Raw genomic sequence first — 18,701 nt, 5'->3', positions numbered from 1 at the left:
TTACACACCTCTTTCAAAAGAGGAACACAAGTGTAGACACACCCTTAGATAAGGAGGTATTGTCCTTATCTATTAACCATCAATGGTGTTGAAGTGAAGACAGTATGATGGCAGTCATCATGAACATAGGTTGAACCATGGACCTCCAAAGCTGAAACCATATATTTCTGCAGCTTGATATGAAGAACCAGGCTCTCTAGCTGTGATACGTAATAGATGTATCCTTTGTGGAGCACGGGTATGGGGCGGGGGATACTACATTAGCAATATTATGAAGTCTAAAATTTTCCCATCTGTGGGCAAGTCTTTGTAGTGACTCTTCATTTTGCTATAGCTGGGTTCCACACTGACAATCCACTTCGAGTGAAGCAGTTACCATTTAGTGGAGAGGTCTTCAGAACTGTCATCCAAACCTGCATCTGCAGGAGGAAACTTTCTGAAAGACACTGCCACTGCTTCCGTAGAACTGGTGTCAGCATTGGTGGGTTCCCTACTATAAACATATACCCACCCATAATAACTAATCGTCAAACCCACACAAAAACGCCCTTTTCTAATGGAAGGTTCCAGTGTATTACATGTAGTGGAAGTGCTTGTTTTTCTACTCTTGTTCCAAGTGACTGTGTAAACGGGCCCAAAGGGTAGTGGTCAGTGGCTCATTGTCTGGTTGGCAGCTGGCTTCAAGTGGAGTGCCCCAAGGATTGGCTCTAGGGCTGGTATTGTTCTATATATTTTGTGAATGACCTGGATGAGGGGATGGATTGCACCCTCAGCACACTTGCCGATGACACTAAGCTGCGGGGTCAGGTAGATACGGTGGAGGGTAAGGATAGGGTCCCGAATGACCTAGATAAATTGGAGGATTGGGCCAAAAGAAATCTGATGAGGTTCAACCAGGAGAAGTGTAGAGTCCTGTACTTGGGACAGAAGAATCCCAAGCATTGTTACAGGCTTGGTACTGAGTAAGTAGCAGTGCAGCAGAAAAGGACCTGGGGATTACAGTGGATGAGAGGCAGGATATGAGTCAACAGTGTGCCCTTGTATCTGAGAAAGCTAATGGCATATTGGGGTGCATTAGGAGGAGCATTTCCAACAGATTCAGAGGAGTTATTCCCCTCTACGTGGCACTGGTAACATCTCATCTGTAGTATTGCATCCAGTTCTGGGCTCCCCAGTATAGAAAGGATGTGGATGCATTGGAGAGGGTTCAGCGGAGGAAAGGAAAATGATTTTGGGGCTGGAATACATGACTTATAAGGAGAGGCTGAGAGGGATTTGAGCTTATTTAGTTTTCAGAAGAGAAGACAGGCAATTTGATAACACCCTTCATTTTCCTGACAGGGAGCTCTAAAGAGGATATAGAGAGACTCTTCACAGTGGTGGCAGATGGCAGAACAAGGAGCAATGGTCTGAAGTTACAGAGGGAGAGGTGTAGGTTAGATATTAGGGAAAACTATTTCACCAGGAGGATGGTGAAGCACTGGAATGTGTTACTGAGACAGATGGTGGAATCTCTATCCCTAGAGGTTTTTAAATCCCAGCTTGACATGGTCCTGGATGGGATGACTTAGTTGGGGGTGATCCTGCCTTTGGGCAGGGAGCTGGACTCAATGACCTCCTGAGGTCCCACCAAGCCATAGAATTCTATGATTCTGTGAAACTTGAACTGATTAATCTCCCCATCACATACAAAAGCTTTTAAGATGGAAAACAAAAATGCAGGAAATGTCTCATTTCCCAGTAGCTTCTGATAAAAACTTCTTGATAACTAACTGCTTTCCTCTGTTTTGCATGTTGCTATTCTTGATGCTTGTAACTGTCAGATTGACTATTAAGAGTGCAAGCAGAAAAGAGCCTGCATTTTAGCTATTGGGCGTGGGGCCACTTCTATCAGCACTTCCACTTTGTAGAGTGATATATTGCAGAATCATCATATAACTTGACTGTAATTTGCTGAGGCTGAACTCTGGCAACAGCTACCAGAGTCTGGAAGCAATTATTTTAAAAATTAAAAGCACAAACTTTTCAAAATTATAAGAAGGCAGAGAAAATTAGAGGCTGATCAATAATGTGGGTTTGTGTTTCTATAATTTTGGGAAGGCCTTTCTCAGATTGCTGTATAGTCTCATTCCTGAGGACTCCAGAACTCCTAGGGGAAACTTAAGCTAAATGCAAGAGTTGATTCTGGTGCTGCAAGTATGATGAAGTTAGTGCTTATGGCTTTGTGAATCCTGCTCAGCTGGACTCATCTGGGTTTGCTTTTCAAGGTCTGGGCAGGTCCACCCACTGACCCAGTCTAAAATCTCAGAGCATATAACTGGGTGTTGGCTATGGCCAACTACAAGACTGGAGAAACATTTCATTGTCCTGCTGCTGAAAAGAGGTTGGGTGAGGTGAGAAAAAGGGAAGGAATGGGGTTAGCAGGCAGTTCCACTCATCTCAAGTGTCTTCCCATTGGAGGAGGGAGAACAGAAGATTTATATGAAGCTGTAAGTCCAGTGTGGAAAGAGCAGGTCACTATACTAGAAGGTTCTTGGAGGGAAAGGAGTAATAATTAAAAGTCCTTCCAAGATAACTTAAATAGGTGGCAACCTAATGGGAAGGGGAAAAGACAAGGAAAGGAGGCTGGCATCTTTGGGGGGTCTCAAACTTCAGTGAGTTTCACTTTCTCCTGTGTTTTGCAGTTCAGCCTAATTTTTCACATGGTCCTAGCAGTTGGACTGTTCACTGGTTGAACAGTGATGACTTGGGAACAGCATTAGCTGGTGCACCTGGGGCAGAAATCAGCCTAATTCCATTATCATACCCGGCTGGAAAGGGGGCATATGTTCCCTATCAAGGCGTGAGAAGCCTCAGCTGAAAGGGGAAGGAAGGAATTTGGCTTCTGTGACCTGCATGGAGTAGAGTGAAAACCCTTTGGGTTCCTGCAGCCTATTTTGAGCTCTGTTACTTTGATGTTTTGTGTGTATTAATAAAATGATGCCTGGAAGAATTACAAGCATGGTAGTGAGCCCTTCAAGGGCTGGGGTGACAGGCCAGGAGCCCACATGCTGCGTTATTTTTCTTCTAATATGTTGCAGTTGTGCCCAACAATCGTGATCCTGCGTGGAGCCCGTGTTGTGTTAGATGCTGTGCAAGTACATAACTAGATACAGACCTTGACTGTAAGTGATTAGTCTAATTTAAAGATGCAGTAAGTAGGTTTTAACCACTAGCAATAGGCTAATGAGGGTGAGGTGACACCATGGCATAGGCTAGTTAATGCACTACTCAGTCAGTCTGACTCTAATAAGACATGTATGTATTTTATTGTTTGCCACAGTGAGACCAGGTGCATCCCTGTAGTCACACCCTGCACATTATTGTAATAATCTTTGTGTATGGTATTCCTTGTTAAGTATTAATTGAAAACTTGTTCAACAATATCATTAAAGTATCTAGCAACATTATTTGTAAAGTTATGAATTCCCTGAATGATTTTGGTAACCTCAGTTAGACAGAAATGGTTAAAAAAAGTTAGTCTTAAATAAAGGTATGTGTGTGCGTGCTTCAATTTACAGATCAGTAGTGAACCAGGTTTTTGTGACAGCAAGAGGAAGATGAGGGAAATTGGCATTTCTCCATAGACAGTGGAGAAGGAAGAACACGGGACCAACTTCACAGCTTCAGAAGCTTCCTCTGCCTTCCCACAGTGGAGTGGCTTGTCAGTTTCCCAGTCCTGCAAGTGCAGGGGCACTAACAGCCAAGCAGCAGCCTGGTTCCCTGTCCCCTGCCCTCCTGACTTGTGTGAAAGTTTGAGTTACGCTGGGGTTGCAAGAATGCAACCCCTGCATAACTTGAGGGTTTACTGTACTGTGATTTTATATAAGGGCAATAGGATATTCTGTCACTTTTTTAATGACTCCTAACATCCTGTTTGCTTTTTTGACAGCTGCTGCATGGATCTTTTTACAGAACTATCCACAATGATTCCAGGTATCGGAGGGGTAGGCGTGTTAGTCTGGATCTGTAACAGCAACGAAGGGTCCTGTGGCACCTTATAGACTAACAGAAAAGATTTGAGCATGAGCTTTCGTGAGCAAGGTTGTTATCCCCACCCTTGCTCTGGCTTATTTATACCTGGCCCTGCAGATTTCCAAGACCAGCATCTGATGAAGTGAGTCTGTGCTCACGAAAGCTCATGCTCAAATCTTTTCTGTTAGTCTATAAGGTGCCACAGGACCCTTCGTTGCTGTTAATGATTCCAAGATCTCTTTCCTGATTAGTTGTAGCTAAATTAAATCCTGTTGTATGTATAGTTGGGTTTATTTTTTCCAGTGTGCATTACTTTACATTTATCCACATTTCAATTTCATTTGCCATTTTGTTGCCCAATCACTCAGTTTTGTTAGATCTCTTTTAAAGTTCTTCAGTCTCCTTTGGTCTTAACTATTTCGAGCAGTTGAGTATCATCTGTAAACTTTGGCACCTCACAGTTTACCCCTTTTGTCCAGATCACTTATGAATAAGTTTGGTCTTAAGACTGACTCTTTGGGAACACCACTAAGTTCTCCTCTCCATTCTGAAAATTTACCATTTACTCCTACCTTTCGTTTCCTGTCTTTTAACCAATTCTCAGGCCATGGAAGGATCTTCCCTCTTATCCCATGACAACTTAATTTACAGAAGAGCCTTTGGTGAGGGACCTTGTCAAAGGCTTTCTGGAAATCCAAGTACACTATATTTACTGGATCCCCCTTGTCCACATGTTTGTTTGACCATTTCAAAGAACTCTTAATAGATCAGTAAGCTGACCACACACTTTGGTAGTTCTCTGCAAGGAGGGAGCCTCCTGATTTGCCTCACTACCTGCCAAGCTGCTTCATGTGCTGCTTATCTCACGTTGTACCCCTCTCCTAAGGTGAGGTTTGCAGCATGTGCAGACTTCCTGTCCAATTGAGGCAGAATTTTTTTCCCTAGAGAAAATATGCTGCAGTTCCACCTTTCAGCTTCTGGAGGCCACTGTGGCTCCAGAACAGCCTGAGCTGGCTGACTGGCCTGAAGCATGGCAGCAAACTAGCAGGGAGAGTGGAAGGGGCAATTTTTCCTCTAGTGGAAAGTCACAGCTGCCTGCTTGAAGCCAGGTTAGGAAGTAGAGGTGGGCACATAGGGAAGGGGGACCTGGAGAAGGGACACTGAAGATGTGGCACATGGGGGTTTGTAAAGTGTAAATCTGGCCCTGGCCTCAACAGGCCTGCTTTGTTTTTCTTCCCCAGAGTCAATTAAACAGCATCACTGCCCAGCACTTGTCCCCCAGCACTTCCTAAGCAAGCACATGTATTCTTGAGATGAAAGCATTGCAGAAAAAACCCCAAAACATAGAAACCTACAAGCATATTAATGAGCTGACCAGAGATCTTCACAGCTCACCTGGCCTCAGGCAGGTGACAGTCCTTCCAGTCACACCAATGGGCTTTGCTGTAGTTACAGGTTAACTGTTTTGGCTCAGAGCAAGCGCACTCAGGAAACTAAGGCCATGCCTGGACTTGCAGAGTTTTCTCACCAACAGTTTTGTTGGTGGAAGAAAATCACTAAAAGTCATGTGCTGGTTTTGTTCCCATTGTTTTCCACCTGACTTTTTGTGGTAAAACTAGCAAATGTAGACTTAGCCTGAGTCACTTCTTCATATGGTCTGGGTCTTTGATCAGTTCTCAGGTAACCTGTGATAAATGGATAAAAGGTGAAGCATAGGGTGAAGCTTTAGAAAGCTGAATTCTTGTTTTGACCAGAGGGTTTACATTTGTGCACACATCCTCCTAAAAATTTCTCGGAAAACCCGCTTCACTTTAAAATTCATGTTTTATTCAGCTTGACCTCTGGAGCTCATAACATTTCCCAGGGTTTGGATTAGTCAACTCTCCTCCTCTAAAGGAGTTACATGCAGTCCCCCAGTAATGTTTTTATCTTTATTACAGTAAACTTCTAAAATATTAAACATAAGTCAGTAGGGATTGTCCAGGAGATTGCCATTTGTCACACCAACCTTTTAGATTCCAAGCATTCTCTGCAAGAGCTGCCACATTAGAAGGTGCGTGTGTGTGTTCACCACCTACTGTGATGGGGCCATTTTGGTTGTGGTCTACCATAATTTAAGAAAGCTGAACTTCTCAGAAGGAAGATTGTAGGCTCCAAATATAATGAACAGGCTTTTGACATAACTGTTTCTTTACTTTTCTCTCTCTCTTTAAAATCTCTCTACTGTAATAAAGTCCATAAATCCAAAAGGAACAGCAGTCTGCATAGTGTCTCAGCTTCTGCTTTGCTTGGAATTAAGACTTGCATAGGCAGAACTATAACTTTTAAAATCATAGTTACCTTTTTTTCCCCACTTTAAAATTTCATGCTGGTTAGTTTGTGTCAACTGGTTCATCTGTTCCTATTGTACCTTGTAACTGATCTCCCTGGGGGGAGGTATAGGCATCTCCATATCTACAGTTGCTGGAATTAGGTAGAATATACCTATGATAACAATATATTGAATAATCTGTACTATACAATTTGGATATTAGAGCTAATGTTAAGGGTTAAGAATTCAACTTGCAGGAGAAAGAAGCAGACTTTTCCTAAAAAAAACATGGTCCCTCCTGGGATAGTCTCTTTCTTGACGGTCACTCAATAACAAGAAGGATGTCTTCATGTCACCCTCCTATTTGTGAGTCCGTTGATGGCTGATCAGCCCAGTTGTGGAGCCGCAGATCTTACCACATGAGGGGTGAATGTTGGTAGCTGCTGGGGGGGTGTGGGCACTTTTTGATGCTCTCCTGTTCTTCTCTGCCTCTCCTCATTTGCACTGTGGCAGGACCTCTAAATTGTGCCACCTCCTAGGTACTACAGTTGCCAAGGAAAAGGCCCGGTGCTGCCCATATTCTTGAAATGTAATTGATCCTTGAAACTAATTAGCAGCATTCCACTATCTCATGTTCTAGGACTTAACTTATTGCTTCCCACTACTTGCATAATAGATCTGTCTATAATAGGAATTTTTACCCGTTGTCAAGATCCTAGCTTTGACATAAGTTTCCATTATCTCGATAATTATTTGTGCATGTCTAAGTTACAGGAAAATGTGTAAATTATAATGTCCTTTCTTATAGCTGGCTTTTTTTCTTGGTTTGTTTTTGTTTTGTTTTTTAATCTCTGAAATGGACAGGTTCGTGACTTCCAAAAGTCAGTAGATTAATGATGTGCTCTTCAGTGGATATGGAAACTGATGTTCAGGCCCACTGATGGTGAGGTTGTGGGTGGGGAGGAGGAAGAGGGTAGTTGATCTGTAGGGCCCGGTGATTCAGAGGGGCTGGGACTTGTGGCTGCTTCTACTGTGGCAGGGATGGTGGGCTGGAGACACAGACCCTTAAACTGCTGCCAGAGCACCACCCCGAGCAGCTGTGATGGTCTGGGGGGACAGGTGCTGCACTGTGGGTAGTGCAGAGGGCTGGCTGTTCCATCCCTGCCCCTTTTGCCTGAATTGTGGAGTGGGAGGCATCCCCCATATTTTGCCAGGGACCCATGTAGGCTCCTGGCACCACTGGTGGTGGTCTTAGACAGAGGTGATACTAGTCCACTAGGGTCCCTAAGCAAGAATATTTTTAGGGAGTTCCTGTCACAACACACAAAGAGCAAGGGCGCTCTTGAGCCACTTGGGGCCCTAAGCATTTGCTTAGTCCGATTATGCCTAGCACCAGCTCTGTTCTTGAACACTTCTGCCAAATGTTGTCCAAAGTATAGAAAGAAATAGCAGGTTACCATAACTTCCTGAGAGGAATTAGACCAAAATGCCTTGTTCTTTCCATCTTTAGGTTTTCACCTGATACCTTCTAAATCCATCAAAATGACAAGATGACTTTTTGTCCTCTGTATTAGAGAACTTTTTTTCCTCAAAGCTGCATAGGCTTACCTGTCAACTCTCAATATGGTGAACACATTGCTCTTATAGAAAAGTAGTAACCTAGAAGGCAAACATCTCCTGGATGCACCAGTAAAGTAATGATATTGAACAGGGTTTCGAGTGGAATTTTCCAATAAATCAGCTGCTGGCCTAGTTTTGCTTTCAGCACTGACACTGACTGACCAGTGTTCCTGAATATCCAGTCCCGTAAAGTCAGTAACTAAAGCAGAGTAAAATTTTTTGACCAAACACTTTTTTGGATGCATCAGGTTGTTTAATTCAGATCCACTTTTCCATGCCATGCCTCTAATGCTGAATTTCCATTTTTTTTCCAACAAAACATTTTGGATTTTTTAAGTGACTCTTCATTTCAAAAGTCGCTTATTTTAAAAATGTAACAATATTAAATGGCCGGAATGAAAAGATGGTTTTGACTTTTATTTTTGTCCAAATGAAATGTTCCATTTGACCAGGTATTTTTTTTTTTTTTAAACATCTTCAGTAGAAATTGCAAAATCCACTCTTCATCCAGCTCTACCAATAACATTCTATTCCATCAGTTTAAAGGTTGTTTATATCATGATATTGCTGAGCCTTCTCTTAAACAGCAGTACTCATTATGGCTGAGTCGGGTTAAGGCTTATTGCTGAGAGTTTAGCACTCTTCTTTCTTATGGCCATCGTGAGCAGACTTCTGCTGGGCACAACTGTAGAAAAAAGCACATGTTCTGTGCATAGGAAATAGAAAGTTTTGTACTAGGACACTAAAGCTGAATGAAATATTTCAGCATGTGTGTGTTCAGAGCTTATTACAGTTTGGCTTAAAAAGCAATGTCAAGCTATGCAAGAAACATCACTATTCCTTGCTTCCTCCATCTCAGTGCCAGCCACTAGGAAGTAATTTGGTTTCCCTTGATTAAACGTGTGTTGGTGCTCAACATACTGCAAGATAACCTAAGGCATGGTTGATGTGCAGGCTGTATTAACACAGTATTTGGATTTTATTGGAATGTTTGCATTCTGATAACTGCTTACGCTTGATAGATGTAGAAAGAGCAGCATTAGTTCCGAAGTGCGTATCTGGGTGTACCTCTTGCTTTTCTTTTTCTTTTAAGGTTTGGGAACCCACTGTTTGTTGGATTATTTGGGGCTGTAGCGCAAAAGTTTCTCTGAAAAAGAAAACTAGACAGGAGAAATAGCTGATAGTTGGAGATTCAAGGGAGTTGCAGGGCAAGGGAGTGATTGCCTTTACTCTAATGCCAGAACAGATAATCTAATCTGACCACCTGCATAATGTGGGTGGCTGGTTCATACCCAATTTATGAAGTACCCTTTTTTCTCTTTCTTGGCTTCTGTAAGTTGTGATGCAGGGACAATTTTATTTCCTCTTTTTGGTGGTGTCCTATGCAAGAGTTGTTAAAGTTTATCCTGATAACAGACATTGCTACATAGATGCAAATTGTTATGGCATGCTTTTATTTCCTTCTGCTCCTGGCTTTGTTCCCTTAATTGCAATACACTTGGGCTACATTTACCGGGAATGTCGATGGCTGCTCCTCAATTTTAGGTATACCAGTTGCATACTTAAAATTGCTTTTGCAGCTGTCGATATTGGTTCCTGTCCTCACTGAAGAATGTTGATGGGGGAAGCACTCCTCCAGCCAATGTTCCTTAATCCTTGTGGCTCGCAAGGAGTCAACATTGAGCCTGTGCATGTACGAAACTGCGCCCTAGAAGATCGAACAGAAATGCTTGATCTTCCCCAGTAAGTGTAGATGTAGCCTTAGATTCCAGCTTATCCTGGTTACTGGCACTGGGACTTCATGGAATTGAAGAAGCAAAGTAGTTCACAAAGGAAATGCTTTACTTAAGACTGAATAAACATAGCTCTTCTTTTCATAAGGGAACCCGAGAGAGACCGTGTGAGTGCACTGGGGCTGGACACAGATACAAGAGTTGCTTATCTGTAAGTCCTGTGTGTGTTCAGATTAACAGGAATTGGCTGCTCTGTGAAGCAGCATCCCTGCCAAAAGCCCGGCAGCCAGGAAGTGTAGGATGGCTTTCAATTTGCTTGTGTTGTTAGAAGGTAGAGTCTGGAGGGCAGCTTTTCCCAAGTGAAGTGCTCGTGGCTTGTATTCAGCCACATAAGGAATATCTGAAAAATGATATTCCAACATAACAAGCTTAGGGACACTGGGTTGGTTGAACTGGGTGAAAGGCAACATGCTAAGGGCTTTGCTCCTCAATTTCAGGTCCTACTGTCAAGTTTAGTGTCTGTCCTTACTAACTGTTCCAATACTATGTTTCCCCGAAACCACAATACACACACATGTAGTTTATGAAAGTTAATACTGTGTGATGTGTGGGCTTACTGCATCTCTTAGGCTGAGTCTACATGAGATGGACCAGATACGAAGGAAGAAGGGGCTTTTGAAAAGTCTCACTTTCGAATTGCTGTGGCTGCCATTATGCTAATGAGGTGCTGCAATTCATTGCAGTGCCTCATTAGCATCTTCTGAACCTGCTCATTAACATCCCCTTTCAGAAGGGGCTCGTGTGGACACAGGGTAGGGGTCTGGAACCATGGGTAGCCAAATTCAGGTCTTCCATTTAACTGTGGGATGAAAAAAGAAACATGGCTAGATCTAACTTGTGTTCAAGGATTCTCCTGACTAACTTGATTATGGTGTTTGGAGCCAGTTAAATCTATAGATGAATAATTAAAAGGCAGAACTAGGTTTTTGGCAATATAGTCTATAGTATTGTCAGCCCCAAAGCACTCAGAAAAATCATGTTTGCCCCAGTCCCCATCCTAATTGAGATTCATGGATATTTAAGACAAATGCTTGAAAGTAAATTCTGGGTTCTCTATGTTCTGGTTTTTGAATCTTTTAAATCATGCCTGATGTACACTTTCATGTATTCTCTGGCATGCACCAGGTCTACCTGCACTGATGCACCCTGCATTTTTAAGGGAGTATGAAGTTTTGTGTCACAAATGAATTGTTCCTATAATTTGCACAAGACTTTTAAATGTTGCTGTCTTCCTTTGAGTCAATCCTTCCAACAGAAATCATTGAATCATCATCATAAATATGGGTGGCAAGGAATTAGTTACAAAATACTCTGAAATCATTCTGGCTATGCTAAATAGCTGTGATTTTTTTTTTTTTTCCTGAGGAGTTTACCCTTATTCAGAATTTATGACCTGGTGGATTAATGTTTGTAGCAAAAGTCATTTTTTTAATGACTTTTTGCAAGATTTGAAATACAGATGTGTTAAAATATTGCTTGTTTAGGAAATCTGGCTTTAAATTATGGCATTTGATATACATCTAAGGCAACCATTTCACTACTTACTCCAATGAAATGTTGTCAGAGGGGAAGGGCAGGAGAGGAGTTCTGCAACAGATTTCATTCTAGTTCTAGCTTGCACTGAATGAACACAGTATTTTCTGTGTATCTAGCCAGGTATTCTTTGCTAACTCTGGGAAACTATATCTGTATTATTATGCTCTAGTTCAAGAGTTAGCAACCTTTCTGAGCCATAGTGCTGAAATTTGACCTTTTGACCTCTATGTACTGTCCAAGTGCTGATGGTACTTTTTAAAGTCACTAATAGTCCTACTCACAACAGCTTCATTAATAAATAAATAGTAAATCTCTGCATCTTAATTTAGGTGGTGGTTGGTAGCATTAGCTAGTCTTTTGTTAATTCACAGGCAACAGGGCTTTGAGCAAGCTCCTGAGTGCATGGAGGAGGAGGGGAGGGGCTGAGCTCCCATCTCGTGTGCTGATAAATATCAGCTCGCATGCCACTCTTGGCATCCATGCCGGGGGTTGCTGAACCCTGCACTAGTTGTTTCTGGTAATCAGTATGTCTCCAGTGAGCTACTGACTTGCATTATGGCAAATGTAAAGCAGGGTTTATACCTTCCACGGTGTTCAGAGAAATTACTTACAATTTGGGTTACTTACAACTATGTCTTCAGTGACCCTTGAACGGTTTCCAGTGTCCATTTCTTATGTGAATCATCACACTTCATTGCTAATCCAAGTGTTAAGTCAATAAGAGTGCACTTAAAGATCCTGCACCATTTAATTCCAGGGAAGCTTTTGCTACTAACTTGAGTTGGAATAGGAACAGGTTCTAAGTAAACAAAACATCAGGAAAAATGAAATGCGGTTCATGTTTTAGCAGAGCTGCATTCTTTTAAAGGTTTTTTTTTTTTTTTGTTTTTTTTTTTGCCCCTATGCTATTTGGAGGAAGATCAGCTGGTCTAACACAAACATCAAAAGACATGCACAATTATATTGCAGCTATCTCCATGCAGCCAGTACTCTCTCCTGGAGCCACATTCTTGAAAGAAAAGTGTTAGTATTGTTCTATGATTGGTGTTCTTTTGCAGATTTTTAAAAACAGGAGCTCGTTATTACTCAGAAGTCACCTATCAGAGAGGAAATCTCCTAAGGGGAAAGAAGACTTTGATAGAGCACTGAGATTGTATCTACAAAGCAGTGAGCATCTGCTTTTAGGCACTGTCCAGAGCCTGGTCAGCAGGGCTGTGTAGAGATTCAGGCCTTGCAGAATTGTCATTTTAATGGGGAGAGGTGAGTTTCTGGTTTCCACAACTTTAACTACAACCTCAGGGGAGAGGGATGAAGAAGTCCCACCTGCTTAGTACTGTCTGCTTATCTTCTTATACTTTGATTTAAAGGATTTAGCATAAAACTTCTTCACCTGTCTTCTCTTGTGTTATTTCTGTAATGGCCTTTTATGAGAACATATGTCTTGGTTGGCCTAAGGCCTATAGAAAATTACCTGATTATTACAGTTCAAAGCTGTCTGGGGTTTATGACTGCAACATAATTTCTTCTTTGTGTTGGCAGATGCACATCTGCAATTAAGTCAAGGGCCTTAGATGTAAACATTACAGATGCTGGCTGGATCTTGGTATATTATGATAGATATGCTTCACCTGTGACCGTCTCAACTGCTGATATCTTTGCTTGTTTATAAACTAAATGATTGTTCCTTTGAAGTGAATGGAGTAAAGACTCATTTGAATTGAGCTGTAAATATTCTCTGTGAGATCAGTCCGTGGAGCTATGGCAAATTCCTGAGACCCACAATCTACCTGGGAAGGGAGACCTAAATGGTGAGTTGTGAAATATCTAGGTCAGAGCGTCTTAACCAGAACATAGATAGGCCATACATGGCTGCCATAAGCTCCTTCTAGATTGTTCACTATGTTTAAAGTGGAATTATGATTAGAAAAATGGGGAAAAGGCATGTTCTTCTCTGGAATTCAAAGAATTTAGACCGAGTCTCCACCTGTTTGCTTCAGCACTGTTTGTTTGGAGTTGGCAGGTGTGGAGCAGAGAGACAGGCTTTTGTTTGGTTAGTACAGCAAAATCTTCTACTGTACCGGATGATTGACTTGGATTTTTTCACATCAGAGCATTGGCAACAGAGTTGATGCCCAAATCTAATGTCTGAATTTTATTCCTAGTGGCATTGACTATTTTCCCCCACCCCACCTCAGATTTTAGGCTGTTTTGCAATGAACTCTGTTCAGGAAAGTTGTAAGTGAAGCAAAATTGATACGAAGTGCATGAAAGAGGATAATATGGTATCTATATTGACACTTTCTGAAATACAAGGAGGCATTAGCTTAGTTGTGGGTGTCTTTTGCCTGTAAGAATAAGGACTGTTTTCTACTGAGATAAAGTTTTCCTGTTTATTGCTAACATGTTTATCTTGCTTTAATCTCTTGTTTCAGCTGTTTCTAGATTAGGTTGTCAGAGCGAGCAAACTTGTTGATCAGTCATATGACTGATTTGATTATATCATGACAGATTTGGCAGTTCTGCCTGCCAGATGTTTGTATAAGAAGATGGGAGAGGCACAAACTCATAATGACTCTGTCCTCCAATAAAGGCAGTTGTCCCAAGGGAGGAGGCCAATTGACTTCCAATTTCTTGATAGTTTGAGACTTGTCTGGATAATGTGAGGTTTTTTTCCACTGGTCTTCCAATTTATTTCCCTATTTCTAAGTACATTAGCATGACCAGTTGTGGCTGGAGAGTAGGCTCTCTACCAGTGCCATCTCTTTTGCCCTTTATCTTCATTCCTTCCTGGGTTGTGTGTCTGGCTAGTGTTTAGTCTCAGGTGTCAGGAATTATCCTGCAAGCAAACCATTCTCCAGTTGTCCTCTGTCCTGGTTGTCTCTGACCTAGAGGCTGGAGACATGTTTGAAATGAACAGAAATAAATCTGCATTCATCACTTCAAGCTGTACTTTATGGATGTAAGATAATTGGGATTCAAATGATGACAGATCCCATGTTCATTTTTGCTTTTTTAAAAATTCCATATGCCTTCATTAGTAATGGAGGGGAACAGGTGGTGCCTTGATCATATTCTATTATGTGAGGTGATAAATGCATTAATAAAAAACAGTGGAACAATATTGTAAAAGATACGTGGCAAGCTAGCAGTTAATGCACTGTGGTATTCAGCACTCCATTATGGTAGACGGAATGGAACTGTGATGCCCCTGCTCTGCAGACACAGACCGGTACCACTTGAGCCCAGGGAGAGTGGTCACTAGCAGTATATGCTCATGTATATGAGCAGTTCTGACACCATCTGGTAGAAGCACTGGCTCACACGTGTAGTAGAAAACATTTACTGTAACAAGTTTAGTTTTGGCATACCTGCAACTTGACCCTGTTGTTCAGGAGGAACTCTCAGAGAAGTCATTGGGCAATTATATAGGCATTAAATGGCAGTATTTTGACCACACCCTTGGAGAGAGGCTGGGAAGTTAATACACCTGTCAGTCATTGCTATCTCAGTAAAACCTGGGAGGCTTTCTTCATAATTATACAGTCTAACATTTTGGTTTTCAAGTTAAAGTAAAATCCTGTAGAAACTGATGTTAAATTAATGCTGATACCGTGCTGCACTTCTTAACACTCATGTTAGCTCTTCATACTTGGTGTCTATATAGCACTTCACACCTCCAAAGTACGGTACAAATGCTAGCCTATTTGTACCACATCCCTATGAACTAGATAAGTAGCAATATTCTGATTTTAAAGATAGGGCTGTCAGGACTATAAGATCCATCCGTTCCTGTTTTTTAATTAAAATCCAATACATTTGACAACAGAAGGCAGCCACAAATGTTTGTGGTATTCTGTTATTGTTTAACAATGTGATTAATTACAATTAATAGCCCTAGTACTTAACAGTCTGGGGTTCCTGTTTATAATACAGTGGTCCTTTGACCTGGTTAACATTTATTATTTGTGTTCTGGTAGTATCTAGAAGCCCCTGTCATGGGCCAATGACCCAATGTGCTTGGTGCTCTATAAACACTACAAAAAGATTGTAGTACAGATGGTCTACCTTGGGGGCAATGTTGACCTAAGGTATGTGACTCTAGCTGCATGAAAAACATAGTTGGAGTCATCATACTTTAGGTCAAGTGGCAGCAATGTCTTCACTGCAGGGCATCAATGTGAGAAACTTTCCTGTTGATTCCCCTTATTTTACCTAAAGCCTCAGACTGTCCTGGAGTCACGTAGCTTACCTTTCATTTCGAAACCAAAAGTGTTGCGTGTGGTTTTTTTTAAAAGAACTCAAAGCTTCAGAGAAGGACTTGAAAACATTATTGAAGGGTATCTGAGGTTCAAAAACCAGAAAGTAAAAAAGTCTTCCTCTGCTATAAATGTGTTTTTCGAAACTCATGATTTTTTTGGGTTCCTGAGTCATAGTATTTGAATGCTTGGAGTTAGCAATACTGTTTGGTCTGCCCAACTTGACTGCCTCTTTGATCTTAGAATCTTTGCAAGCAGTGAATGGCTACTCAAATCTCCTGGACTTGCTCAAGATCATGTAGGAAGCGTGAAATTGGACCCTGTTTCTGACTCCCGTTCCATACTTGACAAGCAATTTAACCATGGCATCTCACGTTAAAGTCAGCAGTGATGTTGTTATGATTGATTTTTGTTTCCTTATATCATTAATTTTTTTTAGTTCTCCTTTTCTTGTGATTTGTACACTTAAGATCCGCTTGGAGTTGATTCTCTGTCTTCCAATATGTGAGTTTTGGCGTTAGATAGAAATACATTCTAATGACCGTTTTGTTATAAGCTTGAAAAACAGGTTTGACTTGAAGTGATCATTTTGCAAAGTGGATTTTTTTTGTCATACTGGAGATCTTGTGATGAGCTATTCAAATAAATCTACTTCTCTGCTTTGTAATGCTAAAACTTAGTCTTCTTTTTCTGTCTTTTGTAGGTGATGTCTGACTACAGCCGCTCCCAGCTGGGTTAACAGCATATGCTTGGTCAATGAATCCTTACTATCGAAAGCAGAGCTGAGAGACTGGCACCTTTGCTGAACATGCATATGATCTGAATAATCAGGAATGCAGCACTCTATTCAGAGAGCATCTGGCCCAAAGAAGCATTTTCTCCTACAAGAAAAAAACCTTCAGGGCTTTTTGTCCCATTAACTGTAGCTCAATCCCAAGGGTTGGAGTGCTTCGTGAGTCCCACAGATCTGGGATTTTTGTCTTTTTTTTTTTGCACCATTAGCTAGAAGGTCTGTCCCCAGCAGGACTTGGCAGATTCTCTAGGCTTCTTTTAAATCTTTAACAAGATGATTGACCTAAGCTTCCTAACAGAAGAGGAACAAGGGGCAATAATGAAGGTGCTCGAACGGGATGCAGAACTAAAGAAAAGCGAAGAGGAGAGAGTCAGGTAAGAGACCAAAATGATTCCAGCCCACAGAGTCTTTGGCTAGTGCAGGAGGCAGCTGCCTGCTTGCAAGGGAGATGAGTGTTCTGGATTAGAGAGGTTCAACCTGTTTACAACCTGCTCATCTGTAATCTGCCATGATTTTAGTCAGCTGGATCACTTATCATGGGTGTGGCAAAATTTCCCATATCCTCAAAGTTTGTTTCCAGCCACCAGTCCTGGGTCTCGCTGTTCTATGCTGCTTTTAATCTGTAAATTATGCCTAAATGGCTTCTAAAGACAAGTAAGCAAAAGAATTGTTGGTAATGCTGCTAGACAATATTGCCCTCCCGTAGTCTAGCAAAGTCTCTCGTCTGACACCAGTCAGGTCTCAAGGGTGCTGGATTAGAGAGGTTCAATGTGTAGGAAGTTCATTCTTAGGCCTTTCCTAAACTGTGAGATCCTGTGGCTACAGCCATGAGGGTCCAGATGCACAAACACAAGCCCAAAGCATAGACGGGCAGTGTTGCTTTAGTCCACAGTTTGCATGGACTCTGCTTATCCTGGTTTTAAGTGGGAGGAAGATGTGCCAGTGTAAACAAACTTTGTAATGACTGTAGCTGCCACCCAAACTGTTAAGTATTAGGGGTATTAATTGTGATTAATCACATTGTTAAACAATAATATAATACCATTTAAATATTTGTGGATCCATTCTATGTTTTCAAATATAGTGACTTTAATTACAACACAGGATACAAAATATACAATGCTTACTTTATATTTATTTTTATTACAAATATTTAAATTCTCCCATGACAGGTACTGGAGTGCAATCTCTTTATCATGAGTTGTACTTACAAATGTAGAATAATGCATGCAAAAACAGAACAATAGAAATGTTCCCTTAGTCCTTTTTCTTGTTCAGCCAGTTGCTCAGACAGACAAATCTCTTTATATTTACAGGCGATAATGCTGCTGGCTTCTTGTTGGCAATGTCACCTGAATGTGATAACAGGCACCCACATGGCATTATAGCCAGCATCACAAGATGCCCCAAAGGCTCATATGAAGCCCCTATGCGAGGCGTGTGTTCTCCCCCATCCCATCCACGGTCAATTAACCCTATTCCAATCCATCCCACCCTGACCCATGGTCCCCCTCCCTGACCAGTCTGGTCGGGGACTGCCATGAGGCAGTGTCAGTAGCAGTTGCAGAGGATCGCCTCCTCTCCCCTTCCCCCCAAACTCTCACCATGGAGTGCCCCCAGACACACTGTACCTTACCCCCACTCCCTGCCCCCTATACCCCCCACCCTAGTACCTTGCCCTAAGCCCCTCATGCACCCCAACCTTGATTCCAGCAACTTGATGTCCCAGTACCCAGTTCTAACTTCTGCACCCCTACACACTCCAGACCCATACCCTGACCACTTCATATACTGAACCCTGACTCCTGCACCCACATGCTGCATGCTCCCCCAAGCCTCCTATACTCCCTCTCATATTTTTTGGAGTATTTGTAATATCTTAAAGCTGGGCTATGTGTGGATAATATGCATTTTGGTGTGCTCACTAGATTGAGTTGTTAGAAAGAATAACACAGGTATTCCAAGAATACAGTTTGTTTTCTTTTATTTGATTTGATTTATGTGCTTCTTGATAATTATCCCTTATTTTAATGTATTTTCTACCATGCCTATGGACTTTTATATCTAGGTTTTTGTTTGTACTGGTGGTGCACATCCACATACTACCTCAGTACTGGTGTTACATGTAGGAAATTTTAACCTGCCCAAAAGAAAATTCAACTCATACAAGAATGGAAAATCTTAGAGGGGGAACACTGCTACCCAGCCCTGCATATGCCGTCAGTTGACCCCAGTGCATGCATGAGGCTGGGGGCAGCTAGGAGAGCCCTGGGTGTGCAGCAGCCAAGATGCCCTCATGCAGGGCAGGTGGAGAGGGAAGAAGATTAGGGTAGCAGGGATGCTGGGGCAGGGCTAGGCTGAAAGGGGCACTGGGTTGT

The 18,701-nt window shown here is 41.9% G+C and overlaps 1 protein-coding gene across 1 annotated transcript in view; it reads left to right on the top strand.

The window, feature by feature from the left end:
- SYTL2 (synaptotagmin like 2) overlaps window positions 1–18,701 on the top strand; it is a 90,528-nt gene that overhangs the window by 6,674 nt on the left and 65,153 nt on the right. Inside the window, exon 2 of the mRNA XM_074983692.1 lies at window positions 16,234–16,697. Within this exon, the coding sequence (XP_074839793.1) occupies window positions 16,597–16,697 (101 nt within the window). The 5' untranslated portion in view covers window positions 16,234–16,596. The remainder of the gene's footprint in view (window positions 1–16,233; window positions 16,698–18,701) is intronic.

The sequence above is a fragment of the Carettochelys insculpta genome, chromosome 1, assembly GCF_033958435.1.
Source record: "Carettochelys insculpta isolate YL-2023 chromosome 1, ASM3395843v1, whole genome shotgun sequence".
Taxonomy (NCBI): domain Eukaryota; kingdom Metazoa; phylum Chordata; order Testudines; family Carettochelyidae; genus Carettochelys; species Carettochelys insculpta.
The sequence above is the reverse complement of the archived record's forward strand: the minus strand, read 5'-3'. Positions and strand labels throughout refer to the sequence as shown.